The sequence below is a fragment of the Manacus candei genome, unplaced genomic scaffold, assembly GCF_025592945.1.
Source record: "Manacus candei isolate 608988 ecotype Guabito, Panama unplaced genomic scaffold, ASM2559294v1 h1tg000025l, whole genome shotgun sequence".
Taxonomy (NCBI): Eukaryota; Metazoa; Chordata; class Aves; order Passeriformes; family Pipridae; genus Manacus; species Manacus candei.
In genome coordinates, this window is record NW_026138073.1 from 1,963,760 (window position 1) to 1,981,182 (window position 17,423).

General features: G+C 42.3%; 1 protein-coding gene across 2 annotated transcripts; it reads left to right on the plus strand.

Moving 5' to 3' along the window:
- Positions 1–435: 435 nt before the first annotated feature.
- Positions 436–16,931, plus strand: CRBN (cereblon). Of its 2 annotated transcripts, none has more exons than XM_051788699.1 (11): positions 436–545; positions 3,594–3,706; positions 4,696–4,898; positions 5,765–5,914; positions 7,726–7,888; positions 8,326–8,388; positions 8,809–8,893; positions 9,055–9,170; positions 11,124–11,188; positions 12,266–12,397; positions 13,638–16,931. In XM_051788699.1, the coding sequence occupies exons 1-11, from the start codon at positions 479–481 to the stop codon at positions 13,819–13,821; spliced, it is 1,341 nt and encodes a 446-aa protein (XP_051644659.1). In that variant the 5' UTR covers positions 436–478; the 3' UTR covers positions 13,822–16,931. The 2 variants fall into 2 exon arrangements, with proteins under 2 accessions (XP_051644659.1, XP_051644660.1); XM_051788700.1 differs by having other exon boundaries at positions 437–545; positions 3,597–3,706.
- Positions 16,932–17,423: the final 492 nt, after the last annotated feature.

Here is a 17,423-nt window from a genome sequence, read left to right on the forward strand (position 1 = left end):
CCCTCTCAGTCATCTCTCCTCGAGGCTGAACAGCCCCGGGTCCCTCAGCCTCCCCTCACAGCAGAGATGCCCCAGTGCCCTCCCCATCTCCCCGGCCCTTCCCTGCACCCGCTCCACGTCTCTCTTGTACTGATTTTTAACTCATCGGTGTGTTTATGGCTTCTTTCTCCAGCCATTTACCCAACAGGCTCCATCCATGTGATTTTATCCGCACCCAGCCCCTCTGCCAGGCTCAAAGCCGGGTTCGGGCACTGAGGCGCTTTCGGGAGCGGCAGCAGGTGCCAGCCCGGAGGCTCTAACCGGGTCCGCCATGGCCGTGCCCTCAGGGAGAGCAGGGGCCGGCAGGGACTGTCCCTGCCGGGGGACACGGCACCACCGCCCCAGGGTCGGTGAAGCTCCCGCTCCCCCCAGCCCGGGCTCGGGCTCCTCCTGCTGCCCCGCCCCGGCCCTTCCCAGGCTCCTCTCCGGGTAAACAGCGATGGCCGCCGAGGAGGGAGGCGGCGAGCCGCGGAACAACATGGGGAACCACCTCCAGCTGGTGCCCGGTAGGGGCCGGGGCCGGGGGGAAGGGGCGAGGGGAAGGGCTGAGGGCGATGTGAGGGGAATGAGCGGAGCGGGCGGGGCGGAGGGGCCGTGAGGGGAGCGGTGCGCGGCCGGGGGTGCTGGGCTGTGGAGCTGTGGGCGCTCCCGGGGGTTGGAGGGCGAACCTTGGGCGGTGGAGCCGCAAATCCTGCTTTTGTAAGGCCTGGGCTCTTATAAATCCACCGAGTCCATAAATGTGCGGTGGAGGGTGGGACACTCGGTCGGGGGTGTTGGGGCGAAACGCGCTGTGGGGTTTCCACCAGATTGGGCAAACCGGGCATTTCTCTGCACATTCAGAAACCAGGCAAAGTCCGAGGAATACATGTGTTGTTTTAGAAGGTCTCCACTGCATTTAAATGCTCCCCAGCGCCGTTAATAAACAGGGAAGCAAGAGGCTGGAGGGCAGCGTTGTGCCCCATGTGCTGTGCAGGCTTTGGCAGTGTTTGTGCTGGGGTGTGTGGGACAGCCCGGCTTATCTGTGCACGCACCCCACTGGAATTCCTCATTACGCGTACTTATTGCATAATAATGTGCGTTTTTCTGCATATAGTGCCTCCAAAGTGGCAGGAGATCATATGGTTTTGGGAAGCAGCTCGTGCTAAACTGGAAAAACCCATTATTTCAGAATAAGCATGTAGAGGAGAAAGTAGCAGTAAGTCCTGCCAGTAACCAAAGTCACTTCCTATGGCAGGAAATTCTATGAGCATTTTAGGCCTGTATATTTTAAATGATATGAAAATATTCCCTGAATATTTTAGGAAGTACGGCCTTAACAGGATTACATTGTTATGAGGTTCATATTTGTGCACAAAGGCGTCGAGGGTGGAACGGGAGCTTCTGGGAATGCCTGATGTGCCATGAGGGGAACGTGAGCCCTGTCATGCAGGGCCCCCTCAGCATCCCTTGTCCCCATGTGCTGAAGGTCTAAAAAAATAATAATAATAAATGTGTAGTGAGGGGTGTAAAGCTGCAGGCTGTGTTGCCTCCCCCCTGCTGTCCCCGTGGTGAGGGTGAAGACGCCGCTGGTGTTTTTTCGCCGCTCGCTGGTGCTGCTGCAGTGAAATGAGTCATCGTTCCTGTGCCACCACACAGCAGCCACTGTGCGTTTTTGGCAAGAACCAGCAAAAGTTTGCAGGGCAGGCAGTTCTTTCTAATCAACTGCTGTTAATTCCTTCTGCCTTCAGCAGAACAGGGGGAATGGCCTCGCTCTAAAAGGCTGTTCGACCTGCTAATGATGGACCCAGCTGGATGAGAGCACATGGAAAAGCAGAATATTATGGGTTTTTTTCCTTCCTCCCATCTGGCACTGCTGCCCCAGAACCAAGCAAAAAATTCCTGCTCTTCCCCTCCATATCAAACTAAGCAAAATAATGGTAGTTTTTTACATCTTAAGCATTTTGCAATCATTCACAGTCAGGGTTCCTAACTGAATATGATGGAAGGAAATTTCATGTAGAAATGGAATATTTTTAACAATAATTAGGAAGATGATGTCTCACTGCTTAAAATATTTTAATTAGGTAAAATACCAAAGAGAGCCTGTAACCTCCTTTTCTGATATGCTGGATAATTTTTGTTGAGCTAAATAAAATATAGGATGGATCCATAGGAGCAGGTTCTATAAACTAGGCATTATTAAAAGAAAAATGAGGTGGAGCAGAAAGAAGACTATTGACTATTTAACAAATGTGTGTGAAGGCCAAACAAGGAAAGGAAAGGTTCTCCAAAACCAGTTCTTCACTGTTCTCTTGTCTTCCCACTCTCAGAAATAGTAAAATTAGTGGTGCTCCCCTTTCTTAAGGAAGATTGTTCTGTTCTGCAGCACCTTTCTTTTGTAAGATTTACCTACAGAACCCTTCAGATCAGTTAATCACTCCACCCTTTAAATTTTCAGCTCTGGATTATTTCTTAAGAATATACTGGTTGCAAAGGCAGGTAACCGGACAGGCTGTTGTTAAGATATTTTTCTGCTTATCTTGTAATAGCTTTCAACATCTAAATGATGCTTTTCAGCACCATTGGGATTATCCATTACCCAGCAGCTCTTGGTGTAAAAATCCTGCAGATTGGTTTATGATAATATCTATTTTAGATATAATATGGTGTATAAATAGTGTTTGTGTTCAAAGAAATAGGGTCAGATAAAGCAGATATAAATTTGTGATCATTGCATTGCATTTGGTTTGGGTATTTGCAGGCACACATTGTATGGGAACGCACAGAACAGACAGTGAAACCAGCATTTTAGACATAATATTTTTTATTATTTCACTATGTTTTTAATTTATTTTAGATTTTATACAGATAAGTGCACCGTTTATGTTTCCAAAATAAAACATACTGATAATTTTTTAACTATCCTCTTGCTGAAAGTGATTTTAAGATCAACATCTGGAACTGAGAAATAGGAAGGAAAAAGTAATTTTTAAATACTGTTTTATACCTGAAATCTTTTGAAGTCATGTAATTTGCTTCCTTAGGAGTTGCCTTTGCTGGGTTTGTGTGTTTGTTTTGTACACACAGCAGAGCCTGACAGCAGTTAAATTGTCTAAAATACCAGCAGGAGTCCCTGCATGAATACACAGCTTCACATTGCTTATTTTTATTGTTCTGGTTTGTACTGCTTCGAACACTGCATTCAGCATCCTGCAAGAAATTAAGTTATCTGGAAACCCAGTGTACAGACAGAAGACCTTTAGAACTGAGATAAAGAAGTACTACTGCAGGGAAAATCTGCACTGACAGCCTTTGTTTATTATTTTCTTCCAAAAATGTCATTCTTTAGCTTTTCAAAAGTAAATTGCCAGCGTTTGAGCCTTTCTGTAGAATAATGATTTTCCTGTATACAGCAAGAAAATTATTTTTCTTGAGTTTACACATATAAAGGTTGCTTCCCTGTGCAAGGCTGTAGCCTGGGAATATTGAATGCATTTCCCTCATTCTCTGATTTTTTTCAGTCTCTTAGTCTTTGCTGACTGATTTCTACACAATATTCTGTCTGTGCTTCTTAGCAGAGAGTGAGGAAGAAGATGACAATGAAATGGAAGTGGAAGACCAAGATAGTAAAGATGCAGAAAAGCCAAACGTCATTAATTTTGATACCAGTTTGCCCACATCACATATGGTATGTTTTTTATATATTGTCCATGAAATACATCTTGAAGAGGTTTGGATTGGGTTTGTGTAGTTCTGTTGTAATGTTCTTAAGCCCAAGACTTAATTTTAGTTTCATAGAATCATAAGATCATTGAATGGTTTGGACTGAAAGGACCTTAAAGCTCATTGAGTGCCACTCTATGCCATGGGCAGGGACACCTCCCACTATCCCAGATTCTCCAAGCCTGGTCTTGGACACTCCCAGGAATGGGGCAGCCACAGCTTCTCTGGGCAACCTGTTCCAGGGCCTCCCCACTCCTGTTATAAAGAATTTTTTCCTAATATCCCATCTAACCCTACTCTCTGGCAGTGTGAAGCCATTCCCCTTGTCCTGTCACTCCATCCCTTGTAAACAGTCTCTCCCCATCTTTCCTATCGGCTCCTTCAGGCACTGAAAGGCCACAATTCATAGAGTCATAGAATCAGCTGGGTTGGAAGGGACCTCTGAGATCATCCAGTCCAACCCTTGATCCAACCCCGCTGTGCTTCCCAGCCCATGGCACTGATGCCACACCCAGTCTCATCTTAAACACCTCCAGGGATGGAGAATCCACCCCTTCCCTGGGCAGCCCTTTCCAATGGCTGAGCACCCTCTCTGGAAAAAAATTCTAATCTCCAACCTAACCCTCCCCTGGCACAGCTGAAGACCCAGCCCTCTTGTCTTGCTGATGGTTACCTGGGAAAAGAGACCAACCCCCCCTGGCTCCCCCTCCTGTCAGGGAGTTGTAGAGAGTGAGGAGGTCTCCCCTGAGCCTCCTCTTCTCCAGGCTGAACAGCCCCAGCTCCCTCAGCCTCTCCTCATAGCTGACCCTGAATGCTCTGAACAATCCCAGCTCTCCCATCCTCTCCTCCCAGCAGAGCTGTTCCATCCCTCTGATCACTGGGTGCCTCCAACACCTCCACGTCCTTCCCGCAACCCCCCAGGCCCTTCTCTGACTGTCCTTGCCCTGTTCCCAGTACTTAGGCTCCGACATGGAGGAGTTCCACGGGAGGACGGTCCACGACGACGACAGCTGCCAGGTGATCCCGGTGCTGCCCCACGTGATGGTGATGCTGATCCCGGGGCAGACGCTGCCCCTGCAGCTCTTCCACCCGCAGGAGGTCAGCATGGTGCGCAACTTAATCCAGAGGGACAGGACCTTCGCCGTGCTCGCCTACAGGTACAGCACACGGGCACCTGGAGCGCTGCTTCTTGGGATACTAAACCAAAAGCAGGTGGTTGCTTCGGTTCTGTGCTGAATAACAAGTTGTACTTTGAGATTGTTTGCCCAAAATCGCCTTTTAGTGTGTCACGAGGTTGTCGTGTCATGCAGGGTTGGTGCTTGACAGCATCACGTTTTTGTGTAGAGAAACAGCGAGTGCTGATCTGCTTCCTTGTTTGAGCATCCTCTTGATTTTGGGAACTGTTTGTTCCATCTTGCTTAAAGAATAAGCCAGGACCTGAAGTGGAAAAATCACATTCTTGTTTTGAGAGCTGTATTGTTGCTTGTTTTGTGTATAAATTAACAAGCACAGACAAATGTTTCATGGTAGAGTTGGGACACAGGAGGTGATAAAAAAGCAGAAAAGATGAAGGCTAATCAGTGCTAAAAGAAGTTGGGAATTTTTTTCCTTCTTCCTCCCCCAGGATTACTATGGTTTAATTATGTGGGAGGTTATAACAATTATTTTTATAAAGTCCATCTAAAGAATGTTGGTCCTTTAAGTATCTGCATTTGAGAGGCAGATACACTGGTAATGCCTGTGCTCCTAGAATGTCACCTATAGACCCTAAAATAAAACCAAGTTAACTGGCAAAAAAACCCCAACCATAAAAAAAAAATAAAAAATTAGAAGTTGCTTTTGAAACTAAATAAAGGAATTAAGGAAAAATAATTGTGATTACTTGAAAGCATTTAACCAAAATTACTTTTTTGATAAGACTCATTATGTATAGTCAGTGCAGGCAGACTGACTCCTGGAATTTGAATGAGCTGTTTGGAGGGTGGGTAATTGATTAAATTTATCTTTGATTCTGTTATTTTAGTAACGTACGTGAAAGGGAAGCACATTTTGGAACAACAGCAGAAATCTATGCCTACAGAGAAGAGCAGGAATATGGAATTGAAACAGTCAAGGTGAAAGCAATAGGAAGGCAGAGGTTCAAGGTGCTTGAAATAAGAACACAGTCAGATGGGTAAGACATTTGTTTAATTCTACTTACTGCAAACCTTGTCTCCCCAAAACTTTACATTTTACTGCAGATGCAGCTGCCCTTTCAGTCACACAGTTGTCTAATTACTATAGATAGTAATTGAATGCTTAGTCAGCAGCTTCTCTGGTTATTAAGGACTTCTGGCGTTTTTTCCTTGGTGAACCAAAAGCCCACTGAGATTTGTGCATAAATATTTGACTATGAAACAAGGATCTTTATTTTTGCTAACTGCAGGCAGCCCATCATTTTCAGTTTCTCAAATCCTGAATCTTGTTCAGCTTAACCATTGTCACAGTTTAGTACATCTTGACCTTCAGCCAGTCTTACTCTTCCTTTCTGTTCACTGAGGCTTCACTGATAAAAATGTGCTGCTTCTCCTGCTATTGCTTGGCAATTCTCTTCATGTACTTGTCAGACACACTCAAGTCAGCTTTGATAGGAGTATTCTCCTATTTCCTAGTCCTTTTCCATGTTCCAGTGGGATCCCTGTGATATTTGGAGGCTCTTCTGACTGTTTTTATCGTATTATGTAATTAATACCTTTGTCCATTTATAAAAATGGATAAGATACTTAACATTTAGTAAGAATATGCTGAGTCTTTTCTCATTTCCTTTGACATCATGCCCTCTGTTATGAGGCTCTGTCATTGTCTCTGTCCAGAGGTGCAGGCTCCAGCCATTGATCCTGTGAGCATGTGACAATTCTTAGCACAATTTTTAGAGGTTTCTGCAATCTTTTCTGCAAAGCTTATAAAGTATTACTCTAAATCTGTAAATCTGAAGCTAATCACCTGTATCCTGCTGTTCAGTATAGTGGCATTGCTTCAGGAAGAGGCCTGGGAGCAGCCAGGACTCAGCATTTTTATGCTTTTATGACCTGCAGCTGAAGAAATTAAGAATACCTGTGCTGCTTGCTGGTTGTCACTGTGTAACCTTTGGTTACAAATAACACACTCCAAATTTTACAGCTCAGGAAAACCACTGCTTGGACACATGGTGGCAGTACTTGGACAACTGCAGTAGCAGCAGCTGCTGAGGATTCAGTGTCCAGAGCTTCTGAGCAAGAGAAACATTTCCATAATTCCTGGTTTTTCTGATTAAATGCTTATGGCAAAACATCAGTTTATAATTTATTGTAAGTTACCAGTTCAGTGTTGTCCCTCTAATAAAATTGGAAATTTGTAATGACACACACCTCAATATTTCAGTATTTCTGCTGCATAATACTGATAAAAAGTGAAGTCTTTCCCCCTGGGCAGCATTCTTAGTAGCTACACAACATATGCTGAACTCTTTGTGGAATAGGGATTTGATGGTGGGTTATTAAAAGCTGATCAGAGTCTATATCCTATTTCTGCTGATTCTGACCTCTGGCTGAGCACATAAGCTTTTGTGGTTTGAAGATAGCAAACTGCATTTCAGCTGAACCACCTTTTGAGGGTTTGAGATGTGAGAGCTGAATACTGGCTTGTACCAAAAGGAACTTGAGGAGACAAAAATCTTAAATACATAGTGCTGAGATGGTGGAATATTCTGCTGCATTGCCACTGCCAATCTGTCTGTATTTCTGTCCACCACAATCCCAACAATATATATTTCTGTCCATCACAATCCCAACAGTGCTCTAAAATATAAAGACAAAAAAGATGTGATGGAATGGATTGCTGCTTAAATTCTCTGCTGCTGTGTAGTGATTAATCTATTACCCAAGCCTATGTTCTACAAGCAGTCCAGTGCAGTTTTTAACCTCCTGGATCTGTGTGTACAGCTCCCCCTTTTCTTTCTTCTCTCAGAATCCAGCAGGCCAAGGTGCAGATCCTTCCCGAGCGAGTGCTGCCCTCCACGATGGCAGCAGTGCAGCTGCAGTCCCTCAGCAGGTGCCACGTGTTCCCCTCTCCCAAGCCTTCCTCCTGGCAGGACCGAGCCATCCGGCAGTGGTGGCAGAAGTACCAGAAGGTTAGAAGTTACTCCGGGGGGTTGGTTGAGGTTTTTTTTTAATTTCTGATGGTGTTTTGAAAATCAATATAAAATTCCATCTGTTCATCCCTAGAGGAGGAGGCACAACGGGGAAGGGAGATGCCAGCATCCTGCTTTTCATAGGATCACAGGATGTTTGGATTGGGAAGGTCCTTAAAGCCCACCCAGTGCCACCCCCTGCCATGGGCAGGGACACCTTCCATTATCCCAGGTTGCTCCAAGCTCTATCCAGTCTGGCCTGGGACACTTCCAGGGATGGGGCAGCCACAGCTTCTCTGGGCAACCTGTGCCAGTTTATATATGGATTTATTATTTAACCCACTGTTTTTGACATATAAAAGGGAAATTACCTTGAAATCTTCTGTCCCTAAAATCTGCTTATGTTAAAGAACTAATATTTCTGGGTTTGCTTTCAGAGGAAGTTCCACTGTGCCAGTTTGACATCTTGGCCTCCCTGGCTCTACTCTCTGTATGATGCTGTAAGTCCACCCTGTGTATTATCAAACAACCTTCAGTTTGTTTTATGGCTGTATTATCTAAGGATTGGATAATATAAAAGCTTTAATTTTGTTGACTCATAAGTTACATTTTAAAGCACTTTATACTTTTCAGTGTAGTGTGAAAAGATCAGGAAGGGCTTCCCCCTCTGTGTGGTTGTTCCCTCCTTCTGGAGCATGTTTTTGGGGTGGATTTTGGAGCTTCTGATTCCTGCTGTGTTGTCTCGGAGAAAAAATAGTTAAAATATGTAGATACAAAATGATTCTTTAATTATTGCAAGTCTTAAAAGCTCATGTCCACTTAGGGAAAATACCTTACTCTACATTTTGCTTCCCTTTTTTTTTTTCCTAAGAAACCAGAAATACCTATGTATTTAAATTAGACTTTTCTTCTAACAAAAGGAAACCTTGATGGAAAGAGTCAAGAGGCAGCTACATGAATGGGATGAAAACCTTAAAGATGAATCTCTTCCAACAAACCCAATAGGTAGGAAATTATTGATTTTTACAAACTCGAGTTTGCTTTATTATTTTTTTTAATTTCCTACGAGAACACAGCTAGATAATTACCTTTTACAGAGTAAGCAGGAGTAGTGAGTTTGGTTTCTCTGTTGAATTCTAACAGACCTGCTGGTCTCTCATTTCCAGATTTTTCTTACAGAGTTGCTGCCTGCCTGCCCATTGATGATGCTTTACGTATCCAGCTGCTCAAAATAGGCAGTGCTGTGCAGAGACTCCGCTGTGAGTTAGACATCATGAACAAAGTGAGTATTTTTGCTTTCCTTGCCCTTAAATTGTTCTTACCATAAAGAATTATAGCAGTGACTGTTACAATCTGACAAGAACCTGTTAATGTTCCAGCTCATCCTTCTAGAGAGTGAATTTCTCTTGTTTCTTCCCTCCCCTTTAAGTTTGCTCAAGAAGGAAAGTGGTCTCTCAGTGCTTGATTTTGTTTGGCAGCAAACATGAAACAAATAATATTTGCTTTGGTTAGAAACACTATTTCAAGACCTCGCAGCACTTTTTTCAGCCAAGAGATGGTGCTGTAAGTCCAGTGTTGCTCATAAGCATCTTATGAACATCATAACCCCATATAGACACTGCAGTCAAGGATCAGTGTGCCATGGAAACCTGGGGATTTTGTAGCAGAAGATAAACCTTTGTACTGTTGATCTCTTGAGTATCAATCTAAATATTGGACTATGAGGATTTTTTTCCAAAAGACATGTATTAACTTGTCAGGTAATTCTTTGTTACGATATTAAAAAACTTGTCTTCCCTTCCCTTCTTTCCATTGCCATGACCTTGTGATACTCTAAATGTTTTATTTTTATTCAGTACATTTCTTGATAGTAATATATGCTTTATTAATAATAATAATATTGTCTATCTGCTTGATACAGAGCAGTGGAAATTTTACCTGTTTGCCTAAAAAGTGCTGCCTGTTTCTGAGGAAAAGAGAACCACAGTATCATTTTAATGCTGTTCCTCTTCCCAAAGTTCAGGCACCAAAAAATGTAAAAGGGAAAATACAGAGAGTGGAGACAGAAAACATCTCTTCCAAATTCTGAGACAGAAATGGGCAGGTTTTTGCCTGAGGCTCTGTAACCAGATTAAACTTCATTTATCTTTCCTGAGTCAGGGACTCTGAAAGTACTCTGCTATTCAGGTGCTACTGTTCATGTTCAGTACATTCTGTATTTTCTATAAATTCCAAGGTGACAAGGCTAAAGTTACCCTCATAAAATAGAAGGTAAAGTTGATTGTTAACCTGCACTAAAAAGGTGTTTTCTTCATCAACATGTGCCATTATAGCCTGTAAATGTGTTTAACTGTTCTGTAATAGTGTGAGATTGCTGAGTGCATTTATAGCTTTTTACAGCTTTTTCAACAACATCTATTTTGGTCCAATCCACTCTTTTTTTTTACCAGAGTTCTTTAGGGTGCTCTGGCTTGTTCAGAATGTAATTCCCAGTAATATAACTGATCTGAGGCCTGATCCATTTCTTTGATATAAACTTGATTCACTGATATCAAATTGAATCCAGAATGCAGTGGATCATTTTGGGGGAATTTCACAGGTGTTACCCTTAAAAAGCAGTACTGCACCTCCTGAAAATTAATAGGATCTGATTCACTAATTTACTAAGCTGAGTTAAGTGCTTATTTTCTGGGCAGTGATGAATTGCTTGGTTCTACTTTCTAGAAATTGTAGAAGATGGATTAATCTGTTCTAATCTCCCAGAGAAAGATCAATATGTTTTACCTATTTTTTGTGAGGAAATTAAACCCATTGATCTACAGTACTCTGAAATTTTTAGAAAGACTTAATGATTGCATTTGTACTCATCTGCCTTTTCTGTGCTGCAGTTTAGAAGAGCAAAGGTTGTTTTTTCTAAATTAGCTTTTCGAGACCTTGGGAGGCTGGCTCGTTTATTTATTATCTCTGTGTAGTCAAATACAAGACTGTGTGTGGATCTCTGTGTGTGTAAAAATTGTGATGTCTTTTAGATAATAATTAACTTTTAAATAAGTAAAATGCATAGAAGAAAATATCCTTTCATGGAAAGAGAAAACATAAGTGCCTGCTGCTCAGATAAGCAAAATAATTGCTACAAAGCCTGTTCTGAGGGAAAGAGAGAGACATGTTTATTATTTGCCACTGCTGACAAGTGTCTGGAAATGGATGGACTGACCCTCTTTTTTCCCTTTCCAAGTGTACATCTCTCTGTTGTAAGCAATGCCAAGACACAGAAATAACTACCAAGAATGAAATATTCAGGTGAGTTTATTGCAGAAACCCTGGCACAGCAAAGCAGGTTCAGCTGGGTCATGTCTCATAACTGCTGTGTTTTACACAGCTCGAATAAAATGGAAGTAAATATTTATAGGGAGTTTTCTTTACAAAATAAAACTGGTTATTTAATTTTTTTTTAATAAAAAGTGAGGAAATCTGGGGTATATTGTAACAGAATTTAGTGTGGTGCCACACACCCAGCACCTTGCACTAAAGCATTTGAAATAGAAATGTGCTACATGAAACTTTTCCATCCTGTTGTCTCTGAATAAAGTTTATTAGATCCCAAGTTTTACTTCTTAGCCTTTCCATCATCACTTTTATGTGTCAACAGGGTATTAAAATGCACTAATTGGGTAATATAAATAGGCTCCCGGGGTGTTGTCATGCAAGGAAGGTGTGTTGTGATCCCTTTTTTATTTTAAGAATTTTGGGTTATCCCTAATAACTACAGTATGGTCCCATTCTGTGTTTGAACTACACAATATCTTCCTTGTTTAACAATAATGAGACTGTAGATTTCCCAAATAATTGCTGCTTCTGGCAGTTTTGTCACTATTTTAATCTTGACTATCAGCCCATCCCCTGTGATAATGTGAAGGTTAAAAGATGTCTTGGTTTAACAAAGACTCCCCACAGTTTTCCTTTATCAGTGTGATAAGGAGCTGATGTCGTAATTAAAAGCCATTTCTTATCTTCTAATCAAATAATGGATTGCAGAAGCCACAATTCCTACTGTGTCAATGTGATGTACTTTTAACAGAAGGTGAGGAGAAGTTGGTGTGATAAATGAACATTTTTCTGACTGTTAGTTAGATTTTAATTGCTTTTATTGGCAGTTGCTATTTAAAAACAGCAAGTAAAATAACTGATGAGTCTATCATATACCTCGCTGCAATTCTAAGAAAATGGGACAAATGACATTTTAAATTATTTTAAATATTTTCTTTCAGTTTTTAAGAATATAATTAAAGGTACTTTCCCCCCTCCTCTATTTACATGTGCCAGAGTTTGTTTTTTGATTTTTCCTTGAACTCTGCTGCCATTGATTGTGTGTTGCAGCTTATCCTTGTGTGGCCCCATGGCAGCCTATGTGAATCCCCATGGATACATCCATGAAACCCTCACTGTATATAAAGCCTGCAATTTGAATCTCAGTGGACGGCCCTCGACAGAGCACAGCTGGTTCCCTGGGTAAGATCACTCAGATTTTACCAGGAAAAGGCAGAAATTCTGATGGAAATGTATTTCTGTGACAGTGGAGTAGTTAAATATTTAATTTTTAAACACGTGTCATCGTTTCACTCCTACGAAAAACAAGGGAGTAAATTTAGACTTAATCAAAACACAGCATAAAATGAAAAAAATCCCATCAAATATTTACAGAATTTATCTTTAATGTTTTTAAAATAGGAAAATCTTCAGATCTTAAAACGTATCTTAGAGTCTGATCACTACTTGGTGATCTGGGAGTTTATGAATAGTTGGTTGTCTGGGAGTTTCTTTGTGTATAGTTTTGTATAAGCTGCAACTAAAATAATTGTTTTCACACAGCTTTCTTTCAGCAGAAAATGCAAATGAAAATCAGAATATATAGATTCAGAATATATTTATTCTATATTTATAGAATGTATTTATTCTGTATTTATACTATTTATTTAAGAAGTATTTTAGTAAGATATATTTATTCTACTGAAATACTTTTTTTTTAGCTCTGAAAACTGAATAAATGTTTTGTAAAATTAAAAGTTACATTTGTATTGCTCTGATTATCTCGGATTTTATTTTGTTTTTAATGAGCCAGTCTCTCTGAGAGAGTAGCAGAATTAACTGTCAAGATGTAAAAGTTTGCCTAATAATGACCAGGATTTTTCCCTGGATTGTCACATAGCACTGAGCAGTGACATGGAGGGTGTGTGGAATTTCTGTCCCAAGACTTGCACATTTTAACACTCCCTGAAGAAGAAAACTTGTGGCTTCTAATACCTGTAGTTAATATTTCTCATCCTTTTGTGTTTTCTCAGCTCTTCTGTGAGGGCTTTGAAATATTCATGTTCTACCCTTTAAAGCTGTTACAGAAAAGCTCTGTTGCTGTGGGAAGTGCAGTTCCCTGTTTTTTTAAGAGCAGGGCAAAAGTCCCTTTTATTCCCATTAAGTAATTTACTCAGAGAACCATTTTCTGACCCTTCTTTGAGGCTCTCAGCATCTCCTCAGCTGCTGAAATGTTGTTGCTTCCTCTCTTTGAAGGCTGCTTTGGGGGTGGGGAGCTTGTGGGGATATTTTTCTTAATTTTTTTAAGCTTTGCAAGGTTTTAGGTGGGAATTGGGCACCTGGATTGTCTTTGCAAATCCAGCTTGGGACTTCTTAGCCAATGAAGTGTGTTTAAAGTGCCTTTTCCTTCTATCCAAAGGAAACCTTTTGGTTTGTGTTTTAGGTATGCCTGGACTATAGCCCAGTGCAGGATCTGTGGGAGCCACATGGGCTGGAAGTTCACAGCCACCAAGAAGGAAATGTCCCCTCAGAAGTTCTGGGGGCTGACACGCTCCGCTCTCCTGCCCCGCATCCCAGAGGGGGAGGAAGACTCCAACCACGAGGGCTCCCCGATCCTCTGCCTGTGACCTGTCACCTCCTGGAGGGCCTTGGCCAGGGCTCCTGCAGATGCATCTGCTCAGTTCTGCTTCTGATGCTTCCTTAGACCTGAGAACCCCCGGAACCCCCAACCACACTCACCAATCCAAGGAAACAGGCAGGGTCACCACGTTTGGGAGTGCTGTGCATCCGTGTTCTGTTCCTTCAGGAACCTGAGACTGAAGGCTGAGTCCTTAAAGGGAGAGCTGAGGAGAGGAGATGGCTTGAGACACTAAGAAAGGATGGTCCATCTGGACAGAAACAGGAGACACCAAGAAATCTCTGATCCACGTGGCCAGATTTGAGACTGAACTTTCTCCGTGTGTAATTCCCACTTGCAGGGAAGGAAGATGGGCAGGAACTCAATCCTGGATAACCAGAGTCTGATTTATGCAATAGTCCCAGGATGGTAGATACCAGTTACTTGCTGCAGAGTATTTTCCATAACACACTTACAAGTGGTTTTGCTGAGAATCCCTGTTTCTGACTCTGAAGTACTTCAGGTTTTCTGCTTGTGCTGTTTCTCAGATATTTGCTGAATAACCATGGAAGAGAGAGCAAGGCTGAAGTATTTCTGACTGATCTAAGTGTTGGTGGCAGTGCTGGAATTGGCAAAAGCAGGAGCTGCTGCTGCCTCACGGGGTGGAACCCATGGGAAGTGTTTGTTCCTTACCGGTTGTCTGATCTATTTAGTCTCTTTGACTTTAGAAGTCTTAAATTTTAAATTGTTTATAAAAAATACACAGGTCAGTCCCAGGGCAGAAACAACATTGTCATTTGCTGTTGAATGTGCTTCAGTTACTTGTCAAAATTGTTACTGGAAAGGTTTACCAGCAGAGGTATCCAGAATTCTGGGAAGGACTCTCTAAAACACGCCACTGAGGGGATTTTTTAGGACTATTTATCGTGACAAGGGGGAGGCAACATCTCTTTAATTATTTTTTCTTTTGCACTTACAGATCATAAAGTAAAATTCCACGTTATCACCTTACAAAGAGGAAAAGTTCCTAAATAAAACAGATGAAGGCAGAGTGTTTTGAGGGAGGTTGTTTTTTGGTAGGTGGTTGTTTTAGTTTTGGTGGGGGTTTTTTGTCTGAAGCGTTATCTGCCAAACTGAGGCAGCTTTTGCCACTGGTTTATTGGGGTGGTTTTCCCTCAGAATTCACTCTGGTGATGGAAGCTGGAGATTTCTCCCTATGTTTGTGCACATACTCACTTGTTTTTCTTGTGAAGCTTTATCATTCACTCTTTATTTCTTCACTTGCTAAATACAATGACACAAAACTACTTAAGGTTTAAGACATGAGCCGTTAGTCGCTTGTTCTCTGTCAGGCACCAGATGTAGCAAGGCCAGAGCACTTCAGTGAGAAGGAGCTGATTCCTGTGGGAATGTGGTCCCTGCAGCTGGGAACACCCAGGTGTGACCCTGCAGGATGGTGAGAGGCTGCTGAGGTGTTTGTCATGCCAGGTATGTAGGAACTGATGATTGTGTAACTCAGATTTAGTTCTCTGAAGCTTTCTACCTCTGTGCTTCTGTGGTCTCCTTTGTTCTCTTCAGACACCCTTAATTCCGTGTTTAATTCTGTGTGCAGTGCTCTGTGGAGCAGTGGACTGTGAAAAGCAGTGCTTAGGATACAGCTCTGCACAAATAGGGGGTGAATGATGGCTCATTTTCTGGGAGAAAACATTCTGTATTTTGATTATGTTTCTGTAATAAGCTTTGAAAAAGCTGGAATGCCAAGCACTGGTGTGAGAAGGAGGCTCTGGATCCTCTGCACTTGGATAACCACTGGAACCATGCCTGGCTCCCCTCACACCCTGCACACACAGACACACCTTGGCTGTAGACTTGGTTTATTTTTCCCCTCGAAATCCCTCCTATCTGTTGTTCCCATGACCCTCAGGGGGGCTTGGTGGTGGCAGGAGGTTTGAGGGTGGTTTCCTCTGCTGCCATTGGAATACTCACTGAGGGGATGGGGAAGGGGGTTTTCAAAAGGATTTTCTCAGCTGTCACTTAACTTCATAAGGTCTTTGAGTTTTTGGCTGAGTCTTTTGGATTGTCTCAACTAAAAATCTTGTTATGTTGGTACTGTTTGAATCCAAAATAGGCATATTTTTGGGATTGTGTGTATATAATCAAATGTAAGCTAATATAATCAAGGTAAGTCAGGAGTAAAATTAGCAGTAATTTCATTTCCTTGTTGATGATGCTGTTCCATCTGCCTGACCTGTGTGATGTTTGTCATGTGGAAGTCCAGGACACTTTCCAGGTTGCAAACAAGTGTGATGTGGGTTGCTGAGGAATCCTGCCATAAATCCAGCACAGTGAGTGAGCAGAGTGTACAGGACGTGGCTTCCAGGGTGGGTGGGGGCTTGGGGGTGGTTTTGTACCTTGGGTCATGTTTTCTATGCTTTTCTCTGTTTTGAAGAGAAAACTCTGGTCGGGATTATGGAAAATGGTTACAAGTATGGACAGGGTATGCTTTTGAGAGCTAGAGCAAAGGAAATGACATTTTATGATAATTTGCTACATTTACCCCATTCCTTGGTTGTAGCTTCCTGCAGGAATTAATCCAGTGGTTGCTGCCCCAGGGGGTTATTTTTCTCCTCTGCCACCATCCTCCTCTGCCCTGAGATGTGGGAACAGGGCTGTGGAAGAGCTGGTGTGTGTCTGGGGAGGGGAGGGGTGGGATGTGCACCCTTTGGGACAGGAGGAGTGTCCTGCAGGCAGCAGGACTGATGGATCACAGCACATGGAGCACAGACTCGTTCCCAAGCCATTGTTGCACCCTCACAAGCAGAGCCTGTAATATTGCAGTTTTCATATATTTCGATTAACAGGTAGAACCACATAGGCCATTTGCACACTGGGTCTGAAACATGTTCAAATGCTCTTTGTTTTATAATAATGCTCTTTTTGTACGTGCTGCAGTTCATTTGGTCCTCCCACTGTCACCTTGAATTGCTCTGTGAGGCTGGTGAGGGGCAGCCCTCTCTCCTCTCTGACTCTTCCTCTCTCTGCCTTTTGGGACAACTTTTCTGACAAATCTTGTTGCTTGCAAACATTTGCAAAGAATAAAATTCAATTTGTTTCAAAAAATCCCGTTCTTTTGCTGATTGCTGGGAAGGGAAAAAGGCAATGCTTGGGTTTATGTTGTGTTTTAAACAGGTTGGCTGCAAAAGTCAGATGGAATGAAAGAGTTTGGGCTTTAAAGTCTGTGCAGGCTGGACTGGCACAGACTAATTAATCAACTAATCTGTTGTAGAGCAAGTATTTTACTTGACCATGTGTGTATCAAACTGCTTCATCTCTTCTGACATTTAAATAGTCCATACTGTGTAAAATATAAAGTGTTTACTCAAACAAACAAACATATCATTTTTCCAGAGCTCAAGCTGGCACTGCTTGCTTTAAAAATGTGATTATTTTGTTTTCATGCCCTTTCCTTTTAGCAGGGCTTAATTCCTGTGGAAGATAACAAACAGAGATGCTCCACTGACCGAGGGGAACCCTGAAGCACAAGATGGATTTTCAAGGAGCTGTTTGAATGCAAGAATTCCAAGCAGGACTGGTAAGGAAGGTGCTTTCAGA

Bases quoted from the DNA above. Each gene is read 5' to 3' on its own strand.
- CRBN (XM_051788699.1), top strand. From the start codon at position 479: ATGGCCGCCGAGGAGGGAGGCGGCGAGCCGCGGAACAACATGGGGAAC. The intron at 546-3,593 runs GTAGGGGCCGGG...TGTGCTTCTTAG, and splicing joins CCACCTCCAGCTGGTGCCCG to CAGAGAGTGAGGAAGAAGAT. The intron at 8,389-8,808 runs GTAAGTCCACCC...TTCTAACAAAAG, and splicing joins TCTACTCTCTGTATGATGCT to GAAACCTTGATGGAAAGAGT.